The 23,239-nt window shown below is 40.3% G+C and overlaps 1 protein-coding gene across 1 annotated transcript; it reads left to right on the top strand.

The window, feature by feature from the left end:
* Window positions 1–2,943: 2,943 nt before the first annotated feature.
* LOC128506362 (C-type mannose receptor 2-like) lies at window positions 2,944–21,853 on the top strand. Its single transcript, XM_053476783.1, has 5 exons — window positions 2,944–3,208; window positions 3,374–3,712; window positions 3,899–4,261; window positions 4,817–4,844; window positions 21,628–21,853. The coding sequence occupies exons 1-5, from the start codon at window positions 2,944–2,946 to the stop codon at window positions 21,851–21,853; spliced, it is 1,221 nt and encodes a 406-aa protein (XP_053332758.1).
* The last annotated feature ends 1,386 nt before the right edge of the window (window positions 21,854–23,239 follow it).

Here is a 23,239-nt window from a genome sequence, read left to right on the forward strand (position 1 = left end):
TACATGCACGGCGTCATCATCACTGATAACCCAACATCCCTGTAAAATATTTCTGTAAATATTCCCTGTACATTCACTTGTATAATCTGCACATAGACAGTACACTAATATATATATATATATATATATATATATATTGATATATGTACTGTATATATGTGTGTATAGATATACTCTCTGCATTCCCTTCCAGCTGTTAAGTTATTCATATTTATTCGTATATGTTTTCATACTATTGCACATCCTATAAAATTCAACCATATATAGTTTCTGTATATCTTTATCCCATATACTTATATTTAGACATATCTGTATATCTACACTTATTCAGTCAATTAATTCATCCATCTCCGCTCACTTTACACTGTATATTTATTTAAATATATACATACTGTATATTCTTCTGTAAATCCAATTCATACATAGCCTTTATTTTTATTTATTTATGTATAGTATATATAGATCTGTATATATGTTTATACGCCACTGCTAACTTATATTTCTGGTTAAATGCTAACTGCATTTCGTTGCCTTGTAACTATGTGCAATGACAATAAAGTTGAATCTAATCTAATCTAATGATGCCAAAGCTGATTCTTTTCTAACAGTAATTTTAAGTTTTATAAGCTGTATTGGGCAAAATTTTGTCAAATGTAGCATTAAAAACAAACATTATTTTATTATTATTTATTATATTTAACACTATTTTTACACCAACCTATTTTAACAGTTACCTAATTTTCCTCAGTATTCAGTCTTAAAATAATCCGTGCGCGCGCATGTGTGTGTGTGTGTGTGTGTGTGTGTGTGTGTAAATGTAGAAAATACAAAATGTATCTTGAGGTTGAATAATGGGATGCAACTTTTTTTCTTACCATCATGAAAGGAAAACAAAAACAGGAAGTAAATCCAGTCACATGACTCTGAACGAAACATCAAACACTGATTTCAGTCCCACATCTGGGTTTGGTTAAGGGGACCACCAGAAAGTGTAAAAATCCCTATTGTAGGGATACTAAGCTTTGGTATTCATGCTAAATGCTAATGCTAATGTATTTTATTTATTTAGAGCCTTACTCAACCTAAACAGATTCAAAATAATGCATGAGGAAGAAAGAAAAAGAAGACAGCCAGGGGGCTTACCGGGGATGGATCAATGGATATAAATCTTTAACCCCGGCTAAACAATATCCTGATGCAGATACACATCTTAGCCTGTAGCCTCATGTAAAGCATCTCCTGTTTTCATGTAAATGCCAACCTACTAATACACTGGACTTACATATTTTTATTTATTTAATTTTTTAAAATTCTTGTTTGTTTATAGGATTGTTTTTACCTTATTTTACTTATTTTTAGATGTAACTATCTGTGAATTTCCCCAAGGGAATGAATGAAGTATCTATTTACCTACCTACCTATCTACGTGAACACTGAACTACCTGCAGGGAGTATAGATCACTTTTCAATTTTGCATGAAAGAAGAGCTGGGCGGAGCAATCAGGAGATAAATAAAAAAGGATGGTGAAATAAAGGTACATACGAAAAGAAGGAGTAAAGAGGAATGCATTAGGAGAACGAAACACAAAAAGCAACAAACATTCAGGTAAGATTTACATTCACTCACCAAACAAAAAGATATTGACCTAACCTGTTTTTATAGCTAACTGGATTTTGTTTCTGTATTTTCTGGGATTTACAACATTATCAAAAATTCTAATTTTCTTTAAACTTGTATAGGTTGTTTATTTTCTTAATTGCGAATTGCATATAGTGATGGATGAAATTTTATAAAAGTACATAAAACTATAAATGATTAAGGTTAGGAATGGGAGTTATTTTGACTAATTTCATAACAAATAAATATATTTAGTAATACATAATTTAAAAATAATAAAAGTGCACCAAACCATCAGTCTACTGAGGAAGTGGTTTAGCCATTTTTTTTGTCATAGCTAAATAATTAATTTAATTTGTCTTTTATTTGATTGAAAGAAAGTTCATTACTGTGTTCTCACATGATAATTAGAAGACTACTTCTTCCTGGTTAATCTTTCAACTGACCCCAACTAATCTTAATAAAGTTCAAGTCAAAGCAGAACTTTTTGTGTAAAATAACAGAACACAGTTCTGACCCCTTTTATTTCTCTATATAATCCTCTCCTATAATGATGCATTTATTTCAGCGTTTCACTCATGTTTGCAAACCATCAAGGTAAAGTGACAATAACTCCCAGCTGAGTTCCTGTAATGTGCAAGTAGTGTTGGTGAATAAATGTGTGTACAGTTTCCACAGACTGATGGGTCTCTTCTGCAAATTGCTGGCAAAATATCTATTTTTATTAGGCAACTAAGAGTCTTGTGACCATACTAAATTTATAGTACTGTTTTATTTTTCCTTTTTAAGTTTCACACCTTCATTCACCAGAAAGCCCTGGCATGACTTGAATGGCACTTGTAAAACAAGTGTCCTAGAAAAATAGTCCCTGGGTAGATCCCTGTGGAATACAACAAATTAATGCTAATGAAATAGTCTTTCATTTGTTTTTTTATATGTATAATAGAGTAAGTTTTATATTTTTTTCCTCCACAGAAATGGATCAGAAAGGAATTCTTATAATCTTGCTTTACTCAGGTCAGTGTGTAGCCACAATAAGTCTTAAGTTAATGTGTGTTTATAGATGATTTCTTATGATGATCAGATACTTGTGTATTAAGATGTTAAAACAGATCTCTCTTTTGAGTTTTGCATGTAGTTATATTCTGAGACTTCTGACTCAATGTAATGTTTTATTGAATCTCTTTGTACTGCTCGTCACATTAGTCTGTGGTACAGAGACATATATTCCTCATCGCTATCACTTTGTGAATGAGAATAAAACCTGGAGTGAAGCTCAGACTTACTGCAGACAGAAATACACTGATCTCGCCTCCATCAACAACATGGAAGAGATGATGAAGCTGAATAACACACTGAAGATGGAAACTGTAAACCAAGCTTGGATCGGTCTACAGAGAGGAGACACTGGGAGATGGCAGTGGTCTCTGGCAGACCAAACCTTCCACAGAGATGAAGACACTTACAGAAACTGGGATAGTGGGGAGGAGAAAAACAACCCGGATGAGTTCTGTGCTGACATAGCAACAAAGGATGGTTTATGGTATAGCAGTACATGTAACACGACATTACCGTTTGTGTGTTATGGAGGTAAGAACTTTGTTAGTAATATGCAACAAAAAACTATTTTACAATTATGAAAATAAGGACCTGTGTGGAAAATTTGTTGATTTTTTATTGATTTTAAATTGATGCTCTATTAATTACAGGAATCTAATTGAATTATATATTAGACATTTATGACACTTTTTTCAGAAAATAACACAAAGAGTAATTATTATATAATAAATAATGAGACGAAGACTTGGCGTGATGCTCAGACCTACTGTAGAGAGAACTACATCGACCTGGTCAGTGTGAGGAACCAAACTGAGAATGAGAAGATCAGGAATATGATTCAAAATTTCTCTAATGTTTGGATTGGTCTGTTTTTTGATCGCTGGAAGTGGTCAGATCAGAGTAATTCCTCATTCAGATACTGGAGCTCTAACAAACCCAGTGGAGGTTTAAACTGTGCTGCAGTGAACGTGTCTGATCAACTCTACTGGAGTGACGTGAACTGTACAGAAAACCTCCCGTTCATCTGCCATGAGAGTGAGTTACACTACACTTATTCAACATGTATATTTATTATTTAGTTCATGTGATAAGTTGACATTTATTTGTGTTTTTATATTTTGTATTTTTTAAATATCTTTCTGATATATAACAGTGACTGCAGAATTTCATTGTAGATATTATATACTGTGAAGAAAAAGACATTTGTGCTTTTATTTCCAGACAAACTTGTATTGATCAAGCAGAATCTGACCTGGAAAGAAGCTCTGAGATACTGCAGGAACAATCATTATGACCTGGTCTCAGTGCTCACTCAGGAGATGCAGCTCTGGGTGAAGGAAGTGGCTCAAAACGCCTCCACTGAACACGTGTGGCTCGGCCTGCGTCACACCTGCACTCTGGGCTTCTGGTACTGGGTGACTGGGGAGACGATCTGTTACCAGGACTGGGCCCCGGGGAACGGGACAGGGTTTGAAGACTGCAGGAATGAGGAGAGAACCGGAGCAGTGCAGTGTAGAGGAGGGCAGCAGTGGATCAGCCTGCCTCAGAGCAACAAACTCAACTTCATCTGTTCTAACTATGAAGGTTAGTTTGGGTTTGTGATGTCATAAACATCTTACATATTATTCTTAATATTTTTTAACAGTTTAAAGGCTAAAGACAAGTTATGGCACATCACGTGTACCTGATGAGTAGATTTGTAAATAATTTTAAATTGTATTTTCTTAGGGATTATGGTATCTTTATATCTGTCATGTCAATCTATTTGACAAGGAAAACATTATCTTATGAATTGTAATGATTACTGGAACTAATTTCCCCAATAAAATTATTATTTTTATTGACTCTAATATTTTTGTTTTGTCTTTTTGTTGTTGTTGTTGTTGTTGTTTATTTTAAACAGTAATGTACACAAGTGAAGGGTTCACACTAACTTTTCTCTGCCTAACTCATTTTCCAAACTACACCACAGAAGCCCTGGTTGCGCAATGTGACGAGTTTTATCAACACTATGCTCAAGGACATGTCTGACCACATCTGGAAATCCAGAAGTCTAATTCCTCTACTTGGGCTTTCTACTTCATTTGCACCAGCTTAACCCATAGTTACACGTGTATTCATGTATTTTGTGTCCCCCAGATGAGTTTGGCAGTAAAAGAGGCATCTGGTTAAATTAAAAAGTAAAAAAAAGAAAAACTACGAGTCATGGTGAGCCTCACATCAAGGTATCACCACAATCCAATGAACAAGTCAAACCAAGAGTTGGGTGTCTTTGTTTAATGCTTCTGCCTGGATGCCAATAGCCAACAAAGGTTATTGGAGTAAATAGTCAGGAGAAACAAAAGCTTCAAGATTTTGTCACACAGTTGAGATAGCACAGTACCAGCCTATATATTCTATATATATATAGAATCAATGAGCAAGCATGGATAACGGAACATGATCTGCTCAATTCTCCCAAACGTACCATTCCTGAGGTAGGCCACTGGAAAGTCCAGAAATGTAATCATTGGATAATTTCCTATTTTAACAATGCTACTCAGATTTTAATTTGGTCATGTCAGTGTTTTTCTCTAACAACCCAAAAGTAAATCATGGAGGACAGGTTACCACCCAGGTGGCATGGTGGCTTAGTGGATCGCACTGTCACCTTGCACCTCCAGGATATGGGTTTGATTCCCAGTCAGGTTCAATTCCCACCTCTGTGTGCTCGGAGTGGATATTTTTAAGGCGGAACTGCGTGCTGAATTGGGTAATGACTTGTCCACAATTAAATCGGAATTACAGGCTGTAAAGACACAACTGGCTAATAACAAGGCCGCCACTGATGCCAGACTGTCTGCGCTAAAGGGTACCGTATGTAAGATGGAGCGTTCGCTGTTCAGTTGTACTGATGATATTACTGCAATGCAAAGTAAGATACAACGTCTTACAGCAGATTTAATTAAATTGGATAACAAATGTGAAGAATTAAACGCCAGATCACGTCGTAATAATGTTTGCATAATCGGTGTTCCTGAGGGTCCAAACAGCTGCACTACCTCTAGCATCGCTGCGTTGCTTAAAGAGGCACTTAGCCTGGAGAAGGAGCCGACTTTAGACCGATCTCACCGCACTCTACAGCCTGTACCAAAGCCTGGTGAACGACCTCGAGCTGTTGTGGCCAGATTTCACTACCACAGTGAATGCCTTGATGTTTTACGGCGTGCCAGAGAGTTAGGGCAGATTAAATTAAAGGAATTTAGTATTTAGTGTGCTCGGAGTTTAAGTTCTCTAGTACTTGGTGGGTTTCCTTCAGGTTCTCCGGTTTCCTCTTACAGTTAAAGACAAGTAGATTAGGGTAATTAATGTTCTCAAATTGAATGAGTATGTTTATGTGTATACTGTAATTTTACAGTAGGTGTAGTGCCACTCCACTGTTCTTATACGGCTCTTTATCGGAGGAAATCATTCAGTAACAGGCCTGTAAACAGGTACATCTGTATGAATTAATTGTTTAAATGTATGTATCATGAGCTATTGATCAGTGACTCCTGTAAACAACTCAGTTTAGATTTAAGTAAATGCTCATTGCTGCGCTGTTTGGGGGAGGGACGTGCTGACGTTTTGGAGAAATCTCATAAATCTCTCATATCGACGTGCGCGTTCATCTGAATTTAGATCAAAACTCGCCAAAGTGAAAGAGCGCACTCGCGCTGCAGGTTCACGCGAACATTTTACATTCACTAAAAAGTTTATTCACAACCACATTTTAGCCATTCACACACATGGATTGTGCTACGTTGTTGGTACACACTTTCACTTTTTATCTGCCCTTCGATCAAAATGCTCCCGATATGAGCCGACACGAGCAGCTTTGTTTCAGTCAGAATATTAATCCATCATAAAGAGTGGTGACATATACTTGCGATGTGAGCAGGTTTAATTATGAATAATTAAATAATTATTTAAAGCTGGACATAAACAGCAAAAAGCACTAAGATGCTAAGATGTTTATTATTCTTCTGATTATTATCATTATCATATTCTTTTGCTCTTTGGGGTCAGCGTTGAATGATTATTTGAAAATGAAGCGCTTCGTGTAGTTTCATGCCATGAGTCATTTTATCATACAAAGATTATTACGTTGTGCTCGGACCACTGAGCTTCTGTGGATTCCAAAACTGACATTACTATATTTTAATAACTGAAATGGAAGAGATAAAATGTTACCTTATCATAACACGCCTTGTATTGTTTTAAATCACTCGATACACACCCCATGATTTTTTAATGCTATTTTTTCGAATGGAAAATGCAAATAAAATAATTTTATTTTGTTTATTTATTTATTTTCAAAATAAAATCTAAAATTAAAACCGTGTAGAGTGATTAAAAGCAAAACAATGCATGTTATGATAAGAAAAATCTCATTCCAGGGATTAAAAACGGTAAGAATGTCAATTTTAGAATGTAGAATCCAGAAGATTTTAAATTTACACAAATTTAAGAAGAGGCCTGAAGCAAGATCCAAGATCCTCTACTTTGCTGAAACCGTGCACAGTGAGGAGGGGTGCATTTTAGTTTCTCCGAGTGTAAAGGTGAGAACAGCTGATTCACACCTGGGAAGGGGGTAAATTATTTGCATTTGAATGTGTCTGACATTGCAAAGTGCACACTGCAAGAACAACGACCTAAAGTAAATAGAAATAAGAGGTCCTGATTATACTGAATAAGTATTATTTAGTACAACAAAATTCTTCCGCGTTTTCTAAAACTAAAGAGGCGAATTATAATGTCGGATCAAACTTTTAAAAAATATTATTGATTGAATGTGTGCTAAAAAATTTTTTTTTTTTTTTACTGAATCAAAATATCTGAATCTGAAGTATCAAATCCATCAGATCTGGTTTAGTTGGTACCATTAAACATTTTATTTCTATTAATGTTTATGTTTTGCTGGCGAAATACTTTGTTATATATACTTTGTAATACAAATGTGTGCTTCAGCATTGGAAACAATATTGTATTAGGCTAACTTTACTGAAGATTATTCACATTTGTATAATATTTACAGGCTGTAAAGACACAACTGGCTAATGACAAGGCCGCCATTGATGCCGGACTGTCTGCGCTAAAGGGTACCGTAGGTGAGATGGAGCGTTTGCTCTCCGGTTGTACTGATGATATTACTGCAATGCAAAGTAAGATACAACGTCTTACAGCAGATTTAATTAAATTGGATAACAAATGCGAAGAATTGGACGTCAGATCACATCATAATAATGTTCGCATAATCGGTGTTCCTGAGGGTCCTAACAGCTGCACTACCTCTAGCATCGCTGCGTTGCTTAAAGAGGCACTAAGCCTGGAGAAGGAGCCGACTTTAGACCGATCTCACCGCACTCTACAGCCTGTACCAAAGCCTGGTGAACGACCTCGAGCTGTTGTGGCCAGATTTCACTACCACAGTGAATGCCTTGATGTTTTACGGCGTGCCAGAGAGTTAGGGCAGATTAAATTAAAGAAAATTTAGTATTTCTGTTTTTCCCGACCACACAGCAAAAATTGCAAAAGCGTGTGCTTCTTTTAATAAGGTCCGACGACAACTCCGTGGCATTGAGGGCGTGCGCTACGGTCTGTTCTATCCAGCGCGGCTGAGGCTAACCTACAATGGTGTAGGGAAAGATTTTCTTTCGGCCAATGAAGCAAAGGACTACATTAAAACTATCCAAACTGCGTGATCTGCACTCATGGTGTTTTAAATAGTTCGTCCTTATGGGAAACCTTAATTCTGTTTTATTGTTGTAATTTTCTTTTCTTTCTTTCTTCCTTTTTTTTTTTGATGCTACCTCTATCTATACAAGCTTCCTATTTTGCAAAGTTAGTGTTTTTGATTAATATATTGTATTCATTCACCTCTAGGTTTTTTTTTTGTTTGTTGTTGTTGCTGGTTTTCTTCCATCTTCTTTTTTTACCTTTTCTTCAATTTCTTTCAAGATGGTTATTATTTACCTATACATTATTATAAGCTGGGGATGAGGATACTTCCAGTTGCGCATTATTTTTGTTCTACTGTATTTAATCTGTGGAAGCCTTTTTGTTTTCCTTAATTTTTTTTTTCCCCTTTCGTCTTTCCCCTTCTACATCGGGCTCACTCTCTAAATCGTGGTCACAGTTACTGTGAGAGCGACTTTTCTTTTAGTTAGTTTAATTTGCTGTCTCCTAGGGTTTGTTAGGATGGAGACTTTAGATTTGTGTTTTGTGTGTGTTTGTGAGTGTGTGTGCGTGTGCGCATGTGGGGGGAGGGGGGTGTCATCCTTCTGGCTGTGTGAAACTCTATCATTTTCACATTTTTGGGATAAATGGCTAATTCCTATGTAGGCCCAAGTTTAGCTGGGAGTAGTAGACCTATCCGTTTTCTTAGCTGGAACATTAGAGGTATAGGTAACCCAAGTAAAAGATCTAGGGTATTTAATCACCTGAAACGTTAACATGATATAGTGTTTTTACAAGAAACACATCTTCAAGTTAAGGATCATAATAGGCTTCTCCGTCCCTGGGTAGGTCAAATTTTTCATTCTAATTTTAATTCTAAGTCACGGGGTGTGGCCATAATAGTTAACAAAAAGATACAGTTTTCACCTAGCCATATAATTGCTGACAGAAATGGCAGGTATCTTATTGTTGCAGGCACACTATTTCAAACCAAGGTTTTGATGGTAAATGTATATGCTCCAAACTTCGATGATCCAGATTTTGCGAATAAATTACTTAGTAGCCTTCCCTGCTTAAACACCCACTTGATCATTTTTGGGGGAGATTTAAACTGTGTTTCTGATCCAGTTTTGGATCGCTCTAGCTCTCGTGTTGTGTCCCAGTCTGCCATGTCTAAAATATTCTTTGATTTCATGTCACAGAATGGCCTTGTAGACTCATGAAGATTTCGTAATCCTGTAAATAAAAAAATTCTCATTTTTTTCTCAGGTTTTTTTCTCAGGTGCATCATTCATACTCTAGAATTGATTATTTTTTCATCTGTTTTTTAATCCTTCTGTTGTTTCTTCAGATTATTTAAGTGTTGTGATTTCTGACCATGCTCCCTTATCACTGGATATCCAATTATCAACGCATAAACAGACCCCATCGTCTTGGCGGTTTAACTCACTTCTTTTAGCGGACAAAGAGTTTTGTACATTCATTTCTAACACTATTAATGAATTTTTGTTGTTTAACCATCTTGAGTCCACTTCTCATTCAGTATTATGGGAAACTCTCAAGGCTTATCTTAGAGGGCAAATCATCTCATACTCTGCTTTTCTAAATCGAAGTCGCAAGACTAGGCTCAACGAACTCTCATCAGCTATTAGCAAACTCGACCATATTTATGCATCTAATCCTTCTCCCGAGTTGTACAAGCAACATATTGACCTACAATCAGAATTTGATCTTCTTTCAACAAAAGAAACAGAACGTATGTTGTTACAGACTCGGGGAACGTATTATGAATATGGTGATAAATCAAGTAGATTGTTAGCACATCAGCTAAAACGACAGCATGCCTCACACCTAATACCACAAATTAAAAATGACTTAAATATTATTACTACTAATCCTATAAAGATCATTGCAGTTTTTAAATCATATTACTCCTCCCTTTATAAATCTGAATGCCTTTAAGATATTATAAAATTGAATGATTTCATTCGAAGTATTGATATTCCTGTTATTGATACAATATCTGTAAGGGTCTTGGATTCTCCATTATCTCGTAAAGAAATCAAAGTTTCAATTAAGGCAATGCTGTCCAATAAAGCTCCAGGCCCAGACGGTTTTCCAATTGAATTTTATAAAAAGTTTATAGATAAATTGGCACCATTGCTTCTTGGTGTGTTCAATGAATCCTTCGATCAGGGCTTATTGCCATCTACCTTAAACCAAGCCTCAATTGCTCTTCTTCTTAAAAAGGGAAAGGATCCCCTTCAGTGTGGATCATATAGGCCATTATCATTGCTCAATGCTGATGGTGAAAGTTTTGGCTAAAGTAATTTTATCCTGTTTAGAAGATGTTTTACCACGTTATATCTGAGGAGCAAACCGGTTTCATAAAAGGACGGCATTTCTTTTTTAATACTCCTACACTTTTTAATATAATTTACTCCAAGCAAACATCTGTATCTCCTGAGGTTGTAATTTCACTGGATGCTGAGAAAGCTTTCGATAGGGTTGAGTGGGAATACTTGTTTGCCGTATTAAGGAAATTTGGGTTTGGTAATAAATGAATTTCTTGGATTTGCCTCCTTTACAAATCCCCGCAAGCTAGTGTTCATACAAATGATATAAGCTCTGATTATTTTACTCTTGGTCGTGGTACCCGGCAGGGGTGCCCACTGTCACCACTGCTTTTCACCCTTGCTATTGAACCATTGTCTATTAAGCTTAGATCTTCTCTTGCTTTTAAAGGTATTATTCGTAATGGGTTGGAACATAAATTATCCCTATATGCCGATGACTTGTTGTTATATGTGACTGATCCTGCATCCTATATTCCTGTTATTTTAACCATTTTGGATAATTTTGGTTTTTTCTCTGGGTATAAACTAAATTTGCATAAGAGTGAATACTACCCGGTTAACAATAGTGCTTTACAACTTCAGCATCTAAACCTGCCTTTTAAATTCAATTGTTCAGACTTTAAATATCTTGGTATTACAGTGACTCGTTCTCTGTCTGACCTTTCTCATGCCAACTTCTCCTCTCTTATTACTGATGTTAAATCTGATATTCAGAGATGGAGCAATCTGCCTCTTTCTTTAGCCAGAAAAATCAATGCAGTTAAAATGACCATTCTTCCTAAATTTCTTAATTTTTTTCAATCACTTCCTTTATTTCTTCCTAAGTATTTTTTTGATTCCTTAGATAAAATCATAATCTCTTTTCTTTGGGCTGGGAAACCTCCTAGTATCCGTAAGACCTTACTACAGAGATGTAGCTCTGCCTAATTTTCAAATTTACTACTGGGCTGCACATATTCAAAAATTTAATTTTTGGATAAACTCATTTGAATCCCCATGGTGCAAATTAGAGTTACTGTCTTGTAAACCACCCTGTATATTAGCTCTACTTTGCACTTCATTTCCAATCAAACCCACTCAATACACTGATAACCCAGTGGTACTTAATACACTTAAGATTTGGTATCAGTTTAGACGCCACTTTAAATTTGGATCTGCATCAGAAATGGGTACATGGCATAAAAATTATTTGTTTCCCCCGTCACTTTTAGATTCAGCATTTTTATCATGGCACGACAAAAGCATCACAAAGCTGCCTGCATCTCATTTTTTTCGTTACCCCCAAGTTCCCGCAACTTTGTATCCAAGCGTTTTCCTAATTTTCCTTCTATACCCCCCAGGCAGCCCTGGGAAAATCTGATCACATCTAATCCATATCAGCGAGGTGTGATATCAAGAATTTATAAATTTTTTTTATTTTATCTTATGGTGATTGTAAAATCGCTAAAACCAGAGCTGCTTGGGAAAATGAACTGGGATTGCAGTTGAGTGAGGAATGTTGGTAGAAGGCTATAGAAAGAATAAGCTCTAGCTCTTCCTGTGCCCATCTCAGTCTTATTCAGTTTAAGGTTTTGCACAGAGTCCATTATTCCAAATCAAGGTTGGCTGAAATATTCCCTGATGTTGAGGACAGATGTGACAGGTGCCATGCCTCTCCTTGTAACTTAAGTTACATGTTCTTTTTGTGCCCAAACCTGCACAACTTTTGGACAGGTTTTTTTAATCTCATGTCCACTATACTTGGGGTACAGTTGAGGCCATGTCCATTAACTGCTATATTTCGCATTACAGATGTTTCAGTTCCGGCAAGATGGCGCCGGTGAGGTCGGCTGCTGTCACGACTGCTCCGACCTATTTTACTTTGTTTTCGTTTTTTTAGATATCTTTCAGTAACTCTAAACCGGTAAAATTACCACCATGGAGTACATTAGTTATGATAGAGACACTCTTGTTTCTATTGGTATACAATGTGCTCACAATTCAACGTTTTTAACTCCGGATTCGAGCTGGCCGAGTGAGATCCTGTGGAAAAACAAAGGACGCGACGCGAAGCGGCGGCCCAGAGGGAAACGAGCCGGCGTCAGGAACAGGCTGAGAGTCCGTGCACACCGCACACCTCTGCCTAGCATCCTGCTCGCCAACGTCCAGTCACTGGAAAACAAGCTTGATGACCTCAGGGCCAGGATAAAGTTCCAGAGAGACATTCGGGACTGCAATCTCCTCTGCTTCACCGAGACATGGCTGAACCCAGCGGTGCCGGACCACGCCATCCAGCCGGCCGAGTTCTTCTCGGTTCACCGCATGGACAGGACACGAGACTCGGGGAAGTCAAGGGGAGGCTGCATGTGTTTAATGGTGAACAGCAGCTGGTGCAACAGCGCGAGAGTTGTTCCTCTCACACGCTCCTGCACACCAAACCTGGAACTACTGTCCATTATGTGTCGTCCTTTTTATCTACCTCGAGAGTTCACATCGGTCATAATCAGCGCCGTTTATATTCCACCACAGGCGGACACGGACACTGCCTTATGCGAGCTGCATGAGGCACTCACACAACAACAAACACAACACCGGGACGCTGTGCTTATTGTGGGGGGGGACTTTAATAGTGCCAACCTCAAACGCGCAGCGCCGAACTTTTATCAGCATATCACCTGCCCCACCAGGGGCGAAAGGACACTGGACCATTGCTACACTACGGTCAAGGACGGCTACAAGGCACAATCTCACCCTCCGTTTGGTAAATCCCACCACGCCGCCATCTTCCTCATGCCAAAATACAAACAAAGGCTGAAACAGGAAGTTCCGGTTCAGAGGGAGGTCGCGCGCTGGACGGACCAATCGGTGGCCACGTTACAGGACGCACTCGATGACGCAGACTGGGACATGTTCAGGAACAGCTCCGATGATGACGTCAGCGTGTTTACGGAAGCGGTTGTGGGATTCATCGGGAAACTAGCGGATGATACCGTGAAAAAAAAGACTAGCGACGCTCTGAGATCTCGCACCGCTGCCTACAACACGGGACTCGCGTCGGGGGACATGGAACCATACAAGGCTGGGTCAATACAGCGTCCGGAAGGCGGTGAAAGAGGCGAAGCAGCGCTATGGAAGAAAACTAGAGTCACAACTCCAACAGAGTGACTTTAGGAGCCTGTGGCAGGGATCAAGGACAATTACAGACTATAAAGCACCAACAACCGGTATGACGAACGCGGACGTGACTCTGGCAGATGAGCTGAACACTTTCTATGCTCGCTTCGAGGCTGCAGCTAAAGACGCTAGCGGCGCTAATGCTAGCGGCGCTAACGGCTGCAGACAGGAAGTCACTGCCAGCGCCGGAAGCGCGTTCATCATCACCGAGCATGACGTGAGGAGAGCCTTCAAGAGAGTGAACACCAGGAAAGCAGCAGGACCAGACGGCATCTCAGGTCGTATCCTCAGAGCCTGCGCAGACCAGCTAGCACCTGTGTTCACTGAGATATTCAACATCTCTTTATCTCAGTCGGTGATCCCCACATGCTTCAAAGAGTCCATTATTGTTCCTGTCCCAAAGAAACCTCAACCTGCTTCTCTTAATGACTATCGCCCTGTAGCTCTCACCTCAGTAGTGATGAAGTGCTTTGAACGCCTGGTCAGAGACTTCATCATTTCTTCACTACCAGACACACTTGACCCACTACAGTTTGCATACCGCCCCAACCGTTCTACTGATGATGCCATTTCTCACCTCCTCCACACATCACTCACTCACCTGGACTCTAGGAAAGGGAATTATGTGAAAATGCTCTTCATCGACTACAGCTCTGCATTTAATACCATAATTCCCTCCACACTCACCACCAAACTGGAGCACCTGGGACTCAGCTCATCTATGTGCCAGTGGATCTCAAACTTCCTAACTGGCAGACCACAGGCAGTAAGGATGGGCGGTCATGTCTCAGCCTCCCTCACTCTCAGCACTGGAGCACCCCAGGGCTGTGTTCTGAGCCCCCTGCTGTACTCTTTGTACACCCACGACTGCGTGCCGACTACCAACTCCACCGCCGTCATCAAGTTTGCTGACGACACTGTCGTGGTGGGCCTGATCGCCAACAATGATGAGTCGGCCTACCTAGAGGAGATGGGAAATCTGGAGAAATGGTGCCAGAGGAACAATCTCCTCCTGAACGTCAGCAAGACAAAGGAGCTGATTGTGGGCTTTTGTACAAAGCAGGAGAGGAACTACCAGACCCCAGTGGGGCCAGGGGTAGCTCAATGGTTAAGGCATTGGACTACGGTTCGGAAGATCCCAGGTTCAAACCCCACAACCACTCCCTTAACCCTCAATTGCTCAGATGTATAATGAGATAAAAAAATGTAAGTCGCTCTGGATAAGAGCGTCTGCCAAATGCCTAAATGTAAATGTAAATCAACAGCAGCCCAGTGAAGAGAGTGGACAGCTTTCGATACCTCGGTGTTCACATCAAGCAGGACCTGTCATGGTCCTGTCACATCAACACCGCGGTGAAAAAGGCCCGGCAGCGTCTCTACTACCTCAGACGCTTAAGAGACTTTAGACTGCCCTCCAAGGTGCTAAGGAACTTCTACTCCTGCACCATATAGAGCGTCCTGACAGGAAACATCACAACCTGGTTCGGGAACAGCACCATGCAGGACAGACGAGCTCTACAGAGGGTGGTGCATTCAGCTGAACGAATCATCCGCACCGAGCTCCCTGACAATTTTTGCACTATATACCTATACTTTCATTATGGACCACTGCACAAATCACTTTAATAATAAGACACTTTAAGAAGACAGTCACTTTATGCATATTTGCACACCTCAGCCATTTTTTACAGTACTTATGGACAAATTTCTATTTTCTTCTTTCATATTTCTATATTATATATATTTTGTTTTTATTTGTACAGTATATTTTTATTCTTATTCACAGTCATTTTCCTGCAATATTTCTTTTACTGCAATATGTCTTTATTTTTACTTGTACAGTATATTTTACCAGTTAACTTTATTTTCTACCGTATTACCTTTTATTTATGTTTATTCTTATGTTTAAGTTTTTTATTTTAAGGTCACTGGTAGTCAAAAAAGCATTTCACTGCATATCGTACTGTGTATGACTGTGTACGTGACAAATAAAATTTGAATTTGAATTTGATTTTGAGTTCCATTAAGTTCTGCACATAAAGACGTCGCCACCTTCTCATCTTTGTTGGCCAGACGTACAATACTTTTACACTGGAAGTCCGTTAATTTTCCCTCAATCTCTCAGTGGGTTAAAGATTTATTATTTTTTCTTAAGCTAGAAAAGATAAAATATACACTGAGAGGTTCTAATAATATGTTATTTTTTCACAAATGGAAACCATTTATTGCTTATTTCGCAAGCTTACAGGTACTGCCTGAATGATTATCTGGACTGGGTCAAGCATCGGACTGGATGTATGACCAATCTAAATCACACAGATTAGTTTGAGCCGAAGGATGCCAGGATGTGTGTGTGTGTGTGTGTGTGTGTGGGTGGGGAGTTTTTCATTTTTCTTTTCATTTGATAATAATAATACATTTAATTAGTTGCTTCTGTAATGTTTATGTATGACAATTGTTCAATAGAAAAAATTGAAAAAAAAAGCTGAATGAAGTTAAATATACACAATAAATTATTAATTTGCTTTACATTTGAGCACTCATGTGTAAATAGCTTTTTAATTTTATATACTACACTCTTATGTAGTATATACTATACTCTTAAGCAGTAGAGGACTTGCCATCTGGTGCACCATGAAACATTAATTGAAATGCAATTCTCATACACAGAAAAAATAATAATACACAGCAAAAATATGTTGTATTATATTATGACTTGAACAAATATTCCTTTTATCTGCTGGTTACAGCAGGGCACAAACTGTTGATCAGTGTAAAGTAGCCTGTAAAAGCCAACATTAGAACCATTAAATACCTTCAGCGCACCACTGACATGTACAGATTGTTTAATGTTGTTGCAAGAAAAGTACATACCGTTTTCTTTTTTTTCTCACAATTTTTTTGTGCTTTGAGGCAACTTGTTCTCTTTTACAGAACGCTGTACAGACAGTATAGAGTTAGGATACAAGTAAAACAAAATCAGAATGTCAAATAAAGTCAGTGGAAAAATCAGTAACTGAATAACTACTATATATTAATAAAAGACTTTTTAACCCTTTGTTTTTTGCCCGCACAAACGGCAACATTCTTTGTGGAATAAAACGTCTTTGCCTCCATTTCTGTTGCTACTAATATCTGTAGGAACTGCAAATGCCTACAGTTGTTTCGTAGTGTGAATGTCTGCAACAATCACTAACCATTACCAGAATGTGCGAGTTGACGCCCATGCACCAATACCAATCACTAACCATTAAAGAGTTTGATTTAAATTAAAATGATATATATATATATATATATATATATAGGAAAAGTCATGAAAGAGGGTCCTGGAATTTAATTGAGTGTGAAGTATTTATTTTTTTCCCCATTGCGGTCAAATGACCGGTACTCTGCGCTTCTAGTGTTAAGCAGCAGGGTGAGTGTTGGTACTTGCCGCTTTTTGGAGTTTTTTGGAGAAGCTGTCAATTTATTAGGGTTTCAATTAACGATGTACTTTTAAAGGGCCTGAATCTCAACATTTACTTCAGATATTCAGCAAATGTTCCACTGCTTACTCGTCAAGCCAGACGACAGGAACCTTCTCAGGTTCTTCTGGTTTGAAGATAACAACCCAGAAAAGAGATTTATTGAGTACAGTCCTTCTCCTGCTGTTGCGATTTATGGGCTTAGACATGCAGCAAGAGAGGCTGCGACAGAGTTTGGAGCAGAAGTTGGAAGGTTCATAGAAAGGGATTTCTATGTGGATGATGGTTTAAGATCACTACCATCTGCAGCAGCTGCAATTGTTCCCTTTCAAAGGCTACACTCGATGCTGCGTGAAAACGCTATGGGAACATCTTGTCATGTTGCCGGTTGTGAAGCATGTGTGTACCAAACACGCCAAATTTTTGGCTTTTATAACCTCGGTCAGGTGACGTCATCTGATAGGACGCACCTGCAGGTTATAAATAGGAGTGAACCGGAAACATTCCTCAGATTCTTGTCTTCACCTAGTTGTGAGCGTGTGTGTCTAACCAGCAAAAATAAGTGTTTAACTCACCGATAATGGCAGAGTTTAAAGATGTCCCTCCGTGTGTATAATCCATATCGGAGGGCGATCTCTACACTTTACTGCTTTGATTAAGTGCTACGCGCGCGCCTCGCATTCCTTGAGAATCTTCGAGCCGCCGCGCATTCCTGGGGCTTAACCTCGTGCATCCGGCAGAGCAGTGAGAGACGGATTTAAAACTCCTTTCTTTCGCGTTCTCATCGGATCGGGAAATCCCTCTGTCCGCTCGCAAGCGCGCGCCGCGCTTCTTGTGAATGGGCAAGGATAAACATCCTCTCTTGCTTCCGCGGAGATGGTAATAGGCTCTAAGCACTCAAAAATAATAATAAAAAAAAAAAAAAAACATAGACGGCAGGTTCTGTCGGGTGGCCGGGGGCGGAGCCTCAACGTCGCTCTCTCCCCTTTTCTTAGCAATCTCCATATAAGTTAACCCTTTCATGGAGTAAGCTGTATTCATCCCGTGTTTTCCTGCCATCAACTTATTTATTTATTTAAATATAATTGAGGTAGAAACGCGGAGTTATATGATGACACCCAGATAGAAGAGACGCTTCCAGGCTATCTCTCTTCTGGGACATCATCCTTCCTGAAAAGCTATTATTTCCTTTCAAGCTGTGTAGACTTTTTATCTTCCCTGGAGGGAAAAGCTTTTCAGGCAGCAGGTCAGGTTGGCGCATTGCACACCATGGCGGTTTTGCACGCCTACCAGGCTGACCTGCTGAGAGACTTGAGTACTGGCAGGGCTCTGCAAGGTAAGGCGTATTGGATTTACGCCGGGCCACAGACTTGTCTCTTCGTGCAACAAAGCAGACGGCTCGTGCTATCGGCCGTTTTATGGCTGCTATGGTCTCCGCGGAGAGGCACTTGTGGTTGAATCTCAGGGGCATTAAGGAGAAGGATCGTGTATTCTTCCTCGATGCCCCATCTCGCCTCCCGGCCTACTTGGCGATGTCGTTAACTCGGTCGCCACTAGGTTCATGAGGCGAAGTTTGTATAACAAGCCTTCGGGAAATTCCTTCCCCGCCTTGCTCAAGAGTCGGGACTGTCGGCCACCCAGTCTCGACCGGGTCTGACTGTTGCGAGGCATGAAACACACAAGGAGAGTGTTTTTGAGCTGGGCACCCCGTCGCAAGATTGGGGTGCATCACGCAATCCGCCTCAAAAGAGGTCAGACTATATTGTCTTCACAAATAAGACCCTGAGGTTCATGTGCCCAGGACCGTGGGGGGTGGCCCCCCAATGGGGAGAGGCACGCAGAATTCCTTTTAAAGAATAAAGTGTTCTCCCTGGCACCCCCAGGAGGTTGGTGTTCTTGCTCCGCCACCACTGGTGTTTCGGGCAACTCCAGTCTCCAATAAAATGTTAGTTCTTCGGGTTTTTCCTGCCATGTTTCAGGATGCCGAACATCTAACATCCCCCCCGTTTAACCAAGCCGCTGAGCTTTGCCCCTTTCTGAGAAACTGGCAGCGTGGAAGCTACTGCCAAGTATATCTCCTTTGGCACTAAGCACTGTACAGAGAAACTACAGGATTCAGTTCTCACATCACCCTCCGCGTTTTAATGGCGTGGTCTCCACTTCCATGAAACCGGAAAGTGCAAGAGGAACGGAGGGCTGCGTCCAATTTTTTAGATTTTGCGGGCTTTACCGCTATCTAAAAATAAATCAATGGAAATATTGCCACAACACAGGAGGTTCCTGAGGTTCGCTTTCGGGGGCGAAGCTTACCAGTATCGGGTCCTTCCATTTGGTCTAGCTTTTTCACCCGCACATACACAAAATACATGGATGTAGTTCTGGCTCTTACGACTCCAGAGCATCCGTATTGAATTACATGACTGGCTGGCCCAGTCTCAGTAGCTAGCGCTTCGACATCAGCATGTCGTTCTAGCTAATCTTTGTTTCCTAGGATTGAGATCCAATGCCATGAAAGCATGCTCTTTCCTGTTTAGAGGACAACATTTTTGGGTGTCACATGGAATTTGAGCGTAAGCGGGCACAGCTGTCTCCCGCTCGTGTCGAATCCATTCTCAACACCGTCAAGGAAATCAAGCTAGACCAGAAAGTGACCATCACTTCCAGAGATCTTAGCTCTCATGGCAGCTGTATCCACGGTGACACCTTTGGACCTTCTGCACATGAGAGCATTTCAGTTGTGGCTAAGAACCAGGGGATTTTACTCTAGGGCCAATCCCCAATAAGGGGGATTCAGGTGCTTCGTACCCTTCCTATGTGGTTCAGACCCCGGTTTCTAACTCTGGGTCCCACTCTAAGTTCGTCTTGTCGTCGCAGATGCTAACGACAGACGCTTTCCTCAGGGGCTAGGGTGCGGTCTTGAATGACCGTCCAGCCCAAAGGAGCTGGAGAGGCCATATTTTTGCGCGGCACATCAATTGCCTCAAAATCATGGCTCTATTTCAGGCCCTAAAGCACTTCCTCCAGCAGTTGAGACTACCATGTCCTAGTGCGGGTGGACAACACTATGGCAGTCTCGTATATTAATCGCCAGGGCGGACTGTGCTCGCGCTGCTAAATAGCTAGCGCACCAGATTCCTGTCCCTCAGGGCGATTTACATTCTTGGAAAATTTCATGTAGCGTAGGTGGACCTCTTTGCCTCGCAAGATCAGCAAATGTCCCCTTTACTACTCTCTGACTCTAATTCAAGCTGGTCTTCCAGCCAGCGTAATTAAGACTATTCTAAGTACTAGGACTGCCTCCCCTCAAATAGAATGTATTTGAAAAGTTGGGATGGTTTTTCTAAATGGTGTTACCTCTCTAAGAGGATCGGACAGCTATTGCCCTCTCCTATGAGGCGCGTGGGCTTACTTCGCCTCTAGGAATCAGGGCTCATTCAACCAGGGGAATCACCTCATCAATTGCATTAGCAAGAGGTATTCCCTTGCAGCAAGTATGTGACACGGAGGGTTGGTCCTCTCCACACACATTTGCCAATATGCATCCTATTGTTTTAAAGCCTTCTGTCCTCCGCCTTTACAGCTTCGGAGCAGGAGAGACTTCACTTACTGTGTCCAGTACGTGCTCTTCAGATTTACGTCCACCGCATTAGCCAGTGGCGTAAGTCAGAGCAGTTTTTACATGTTTTGAAGCCGCAAGCGGCGTGAGAGATGCTATTGCCCTCTCCTATGAGGCGCGTGGGCTCACTTCGCCTCTAGGAATCAGGGTTCATTCAACCAGGGGAATCGCCTCATCAATTGCACTAGCAAGAGGTATTCCCTTGCAGCAAGACTTCACTTACTTTGTCCAGTACGTGCTCTTTTGATTCACGTCCACCGCATCAGCTAGTGGCGTAAGTCAAAGCAGCTTTTACATGGTCTGGGGCCGCAACGGGGGCTGGCCCCCACTACACTGGGCTTATTGCCCTCTCCTATGAGGCGCGTGGGGTTCAGGTTCTCGTAACATTCATGGCAGAGGCAACAGCGATAATAAATTCCAGACCGTTGGTAGCGGTTTCCATGGACCCGGAGGACCCTCTCATACTCACCCCCTCAACATTACTCACTTATAAATACGGTCATTGTCCTTGTCCACCTGGAGAATTTGGTCACGCCAACCTTTACAAAAAGCAGTGGAAACAGGTTCAAAATCTGGCGTTCACCTTCTGAGACAGGTGGTGAAAACAATATCTCTTCAATATCTGAGACAGGTGGTGAAAACAATATCTCTTTTGCAACCTAGGAAGAAGTGGCATATGGAAAGGCAAGACATCACAGAGGGCAGTGTAGTTCTTATGAAAGACCATCAGTCCAAACGTAACCAGTGGCCTTTGGGGCGCATCTCCAGAGTGTTCCCAAGTGAAGATGGAAGGGTACGAAAGGTGGAGATCAAGGTTATGGATAAAGAAGAGGCAAAAGTGTTCATCAGACCCATAACTGAAGTGATAATGATCATTCCTTCAGAGTAAACCAGAGACTGGTCTATTTTTTTCATAGTTTATTAGCGGAAGGTTTGCTATCGTGTGATACCAGACGGGGAGTGTGTTGTCATATGTAATATTAGAGAAGAGGTGGCTCCTTTACGAGTTGTAACTTGCGGATGATGTCATCAATATAGGACCAGCTTTAGTCTATTGCATGGAAGAGAGCAGCCTGTTATTGTGGTTCCTTCCATCTTCAGCCATCCACTACAGTTCTTGTCTTTAGGGAGTATCGTTGGTTTGTGAGTTTATGTTAAGTGTAATTAAACTATATTATATAGTATTATGTGTTTAGTGCAAACTTTAATTCTTATACAGGTGTGTGTCATGTGTTTATTGGTTATACACAAATGTTATATTATTTATGTTACAAGTACATATTGTTATTTTGGTGCAGTATGTTGCTATTTATTTAGTATACAGTTTGGAATGTGAAAGATTTCAGATACTTTATTTACAGTTACAGTGCTTATTACATATGCATGAGTGCAGACTTATATGCAGTGGTATTGCATACATGCTTATGGTACACCAGTAATTATACAGTATGTGAAATACTACTTTTTTGATGTACTTAGATTTAATTTGTTCTTTTTAGTTTTACCCTACCTCCAGTCATCCATTAAACGGAGTGAACAGAATATCTGCTTCAGCATGGTGATTGGTAGAGAAGTTATCTGTCTGTCAACGTATGCATTGAAGTGGCAGAACAGTAATACTGTAAACATTACTCATAAGATTATGCATGTGTGTGTGTGTGTGTGTGTGTGCGCGTGTGCGCTTGCTTGCGTGCATGTGTGAGTAAATGTAGAAAATGTAATATGTATCTTGAGAGTGTATGATGGGACGCAACTTTTTTCTCACCATCATGAAAACAGAAACAGGAAGTAAATCCAGTCATATGACTCAGAATGAAGGATCAAACACTGATTTCAGTCCCACATCAGGGTTTGGTTAAGGGGACCACCAGAAAGTGTAAAAATCCCTATTGTAGGGATACTAAGCTTTGGTATTCATGCTAAATGCTAATGCTAATGTATTTTATTTATTTAGAGCCTTACCCAACCTAAACAGAGCTTTACATATTCAAAATAATGCATGAGGAAGAAAGAAAAAGAAGACAGCCAGGGGGCTTACTGGGGATGGATTAATGAATATAAATCTTTAACCCGGGCTAAACAATATTCTGATACAGCATACAGATACACATCTTAGCCTGTAGCCTCATGTAAAGCATCTCTTGTTTCATGAAAATTCCAACCTACTAAAATACTGGACTCTGTGAACACTGAACCGACCTATGAACTATAAGTTACTTTTTAAGTTCGCAGGAACGAAGAGCTGGGCGGAGCCATCAGGCCAGAGATAAATTAA

Source organism: Clarias gariepinus, chromosome 18, assembly GCF_024256425.1.
Source record: "Clarias gariepinus isolate MV-2021 ecotype Netherlands chromosome 18, CGAR_prim_01v2, whole genome shotgun sequence".
Lineage (NCBI taxonomy): Eukaryota > Metazoa > Chordata > Actinopteri > Siluriformes > Clariidae > Clarias > Clarias gariepinus.

Excerpts from the sequence above, each read along its gene's own strand:
- LOC128506362 (XM_053476783.1), top strand. The coding sequence starts at position 2,944 with ATGGAAGAGATGATGAAGCTGAATAACACACTGAAGATGGAAACTGTA. Across the intron at positions 3,713-3,898 it reads CCCGTTCATCTGCCATGAGA|ACAAACTTGTATTGATCAAG; the intron begins GTGAGTTACACT and ends TTTTATTTCCAG. Across the intron at positions 4,845-21,627 it reads GGCAGTAAAAGAGGCATCTG|GAAGAAGTGGCATATGGAAA; the intron begins GTTAAATTAAAA and ends TTTGCAACCTAG.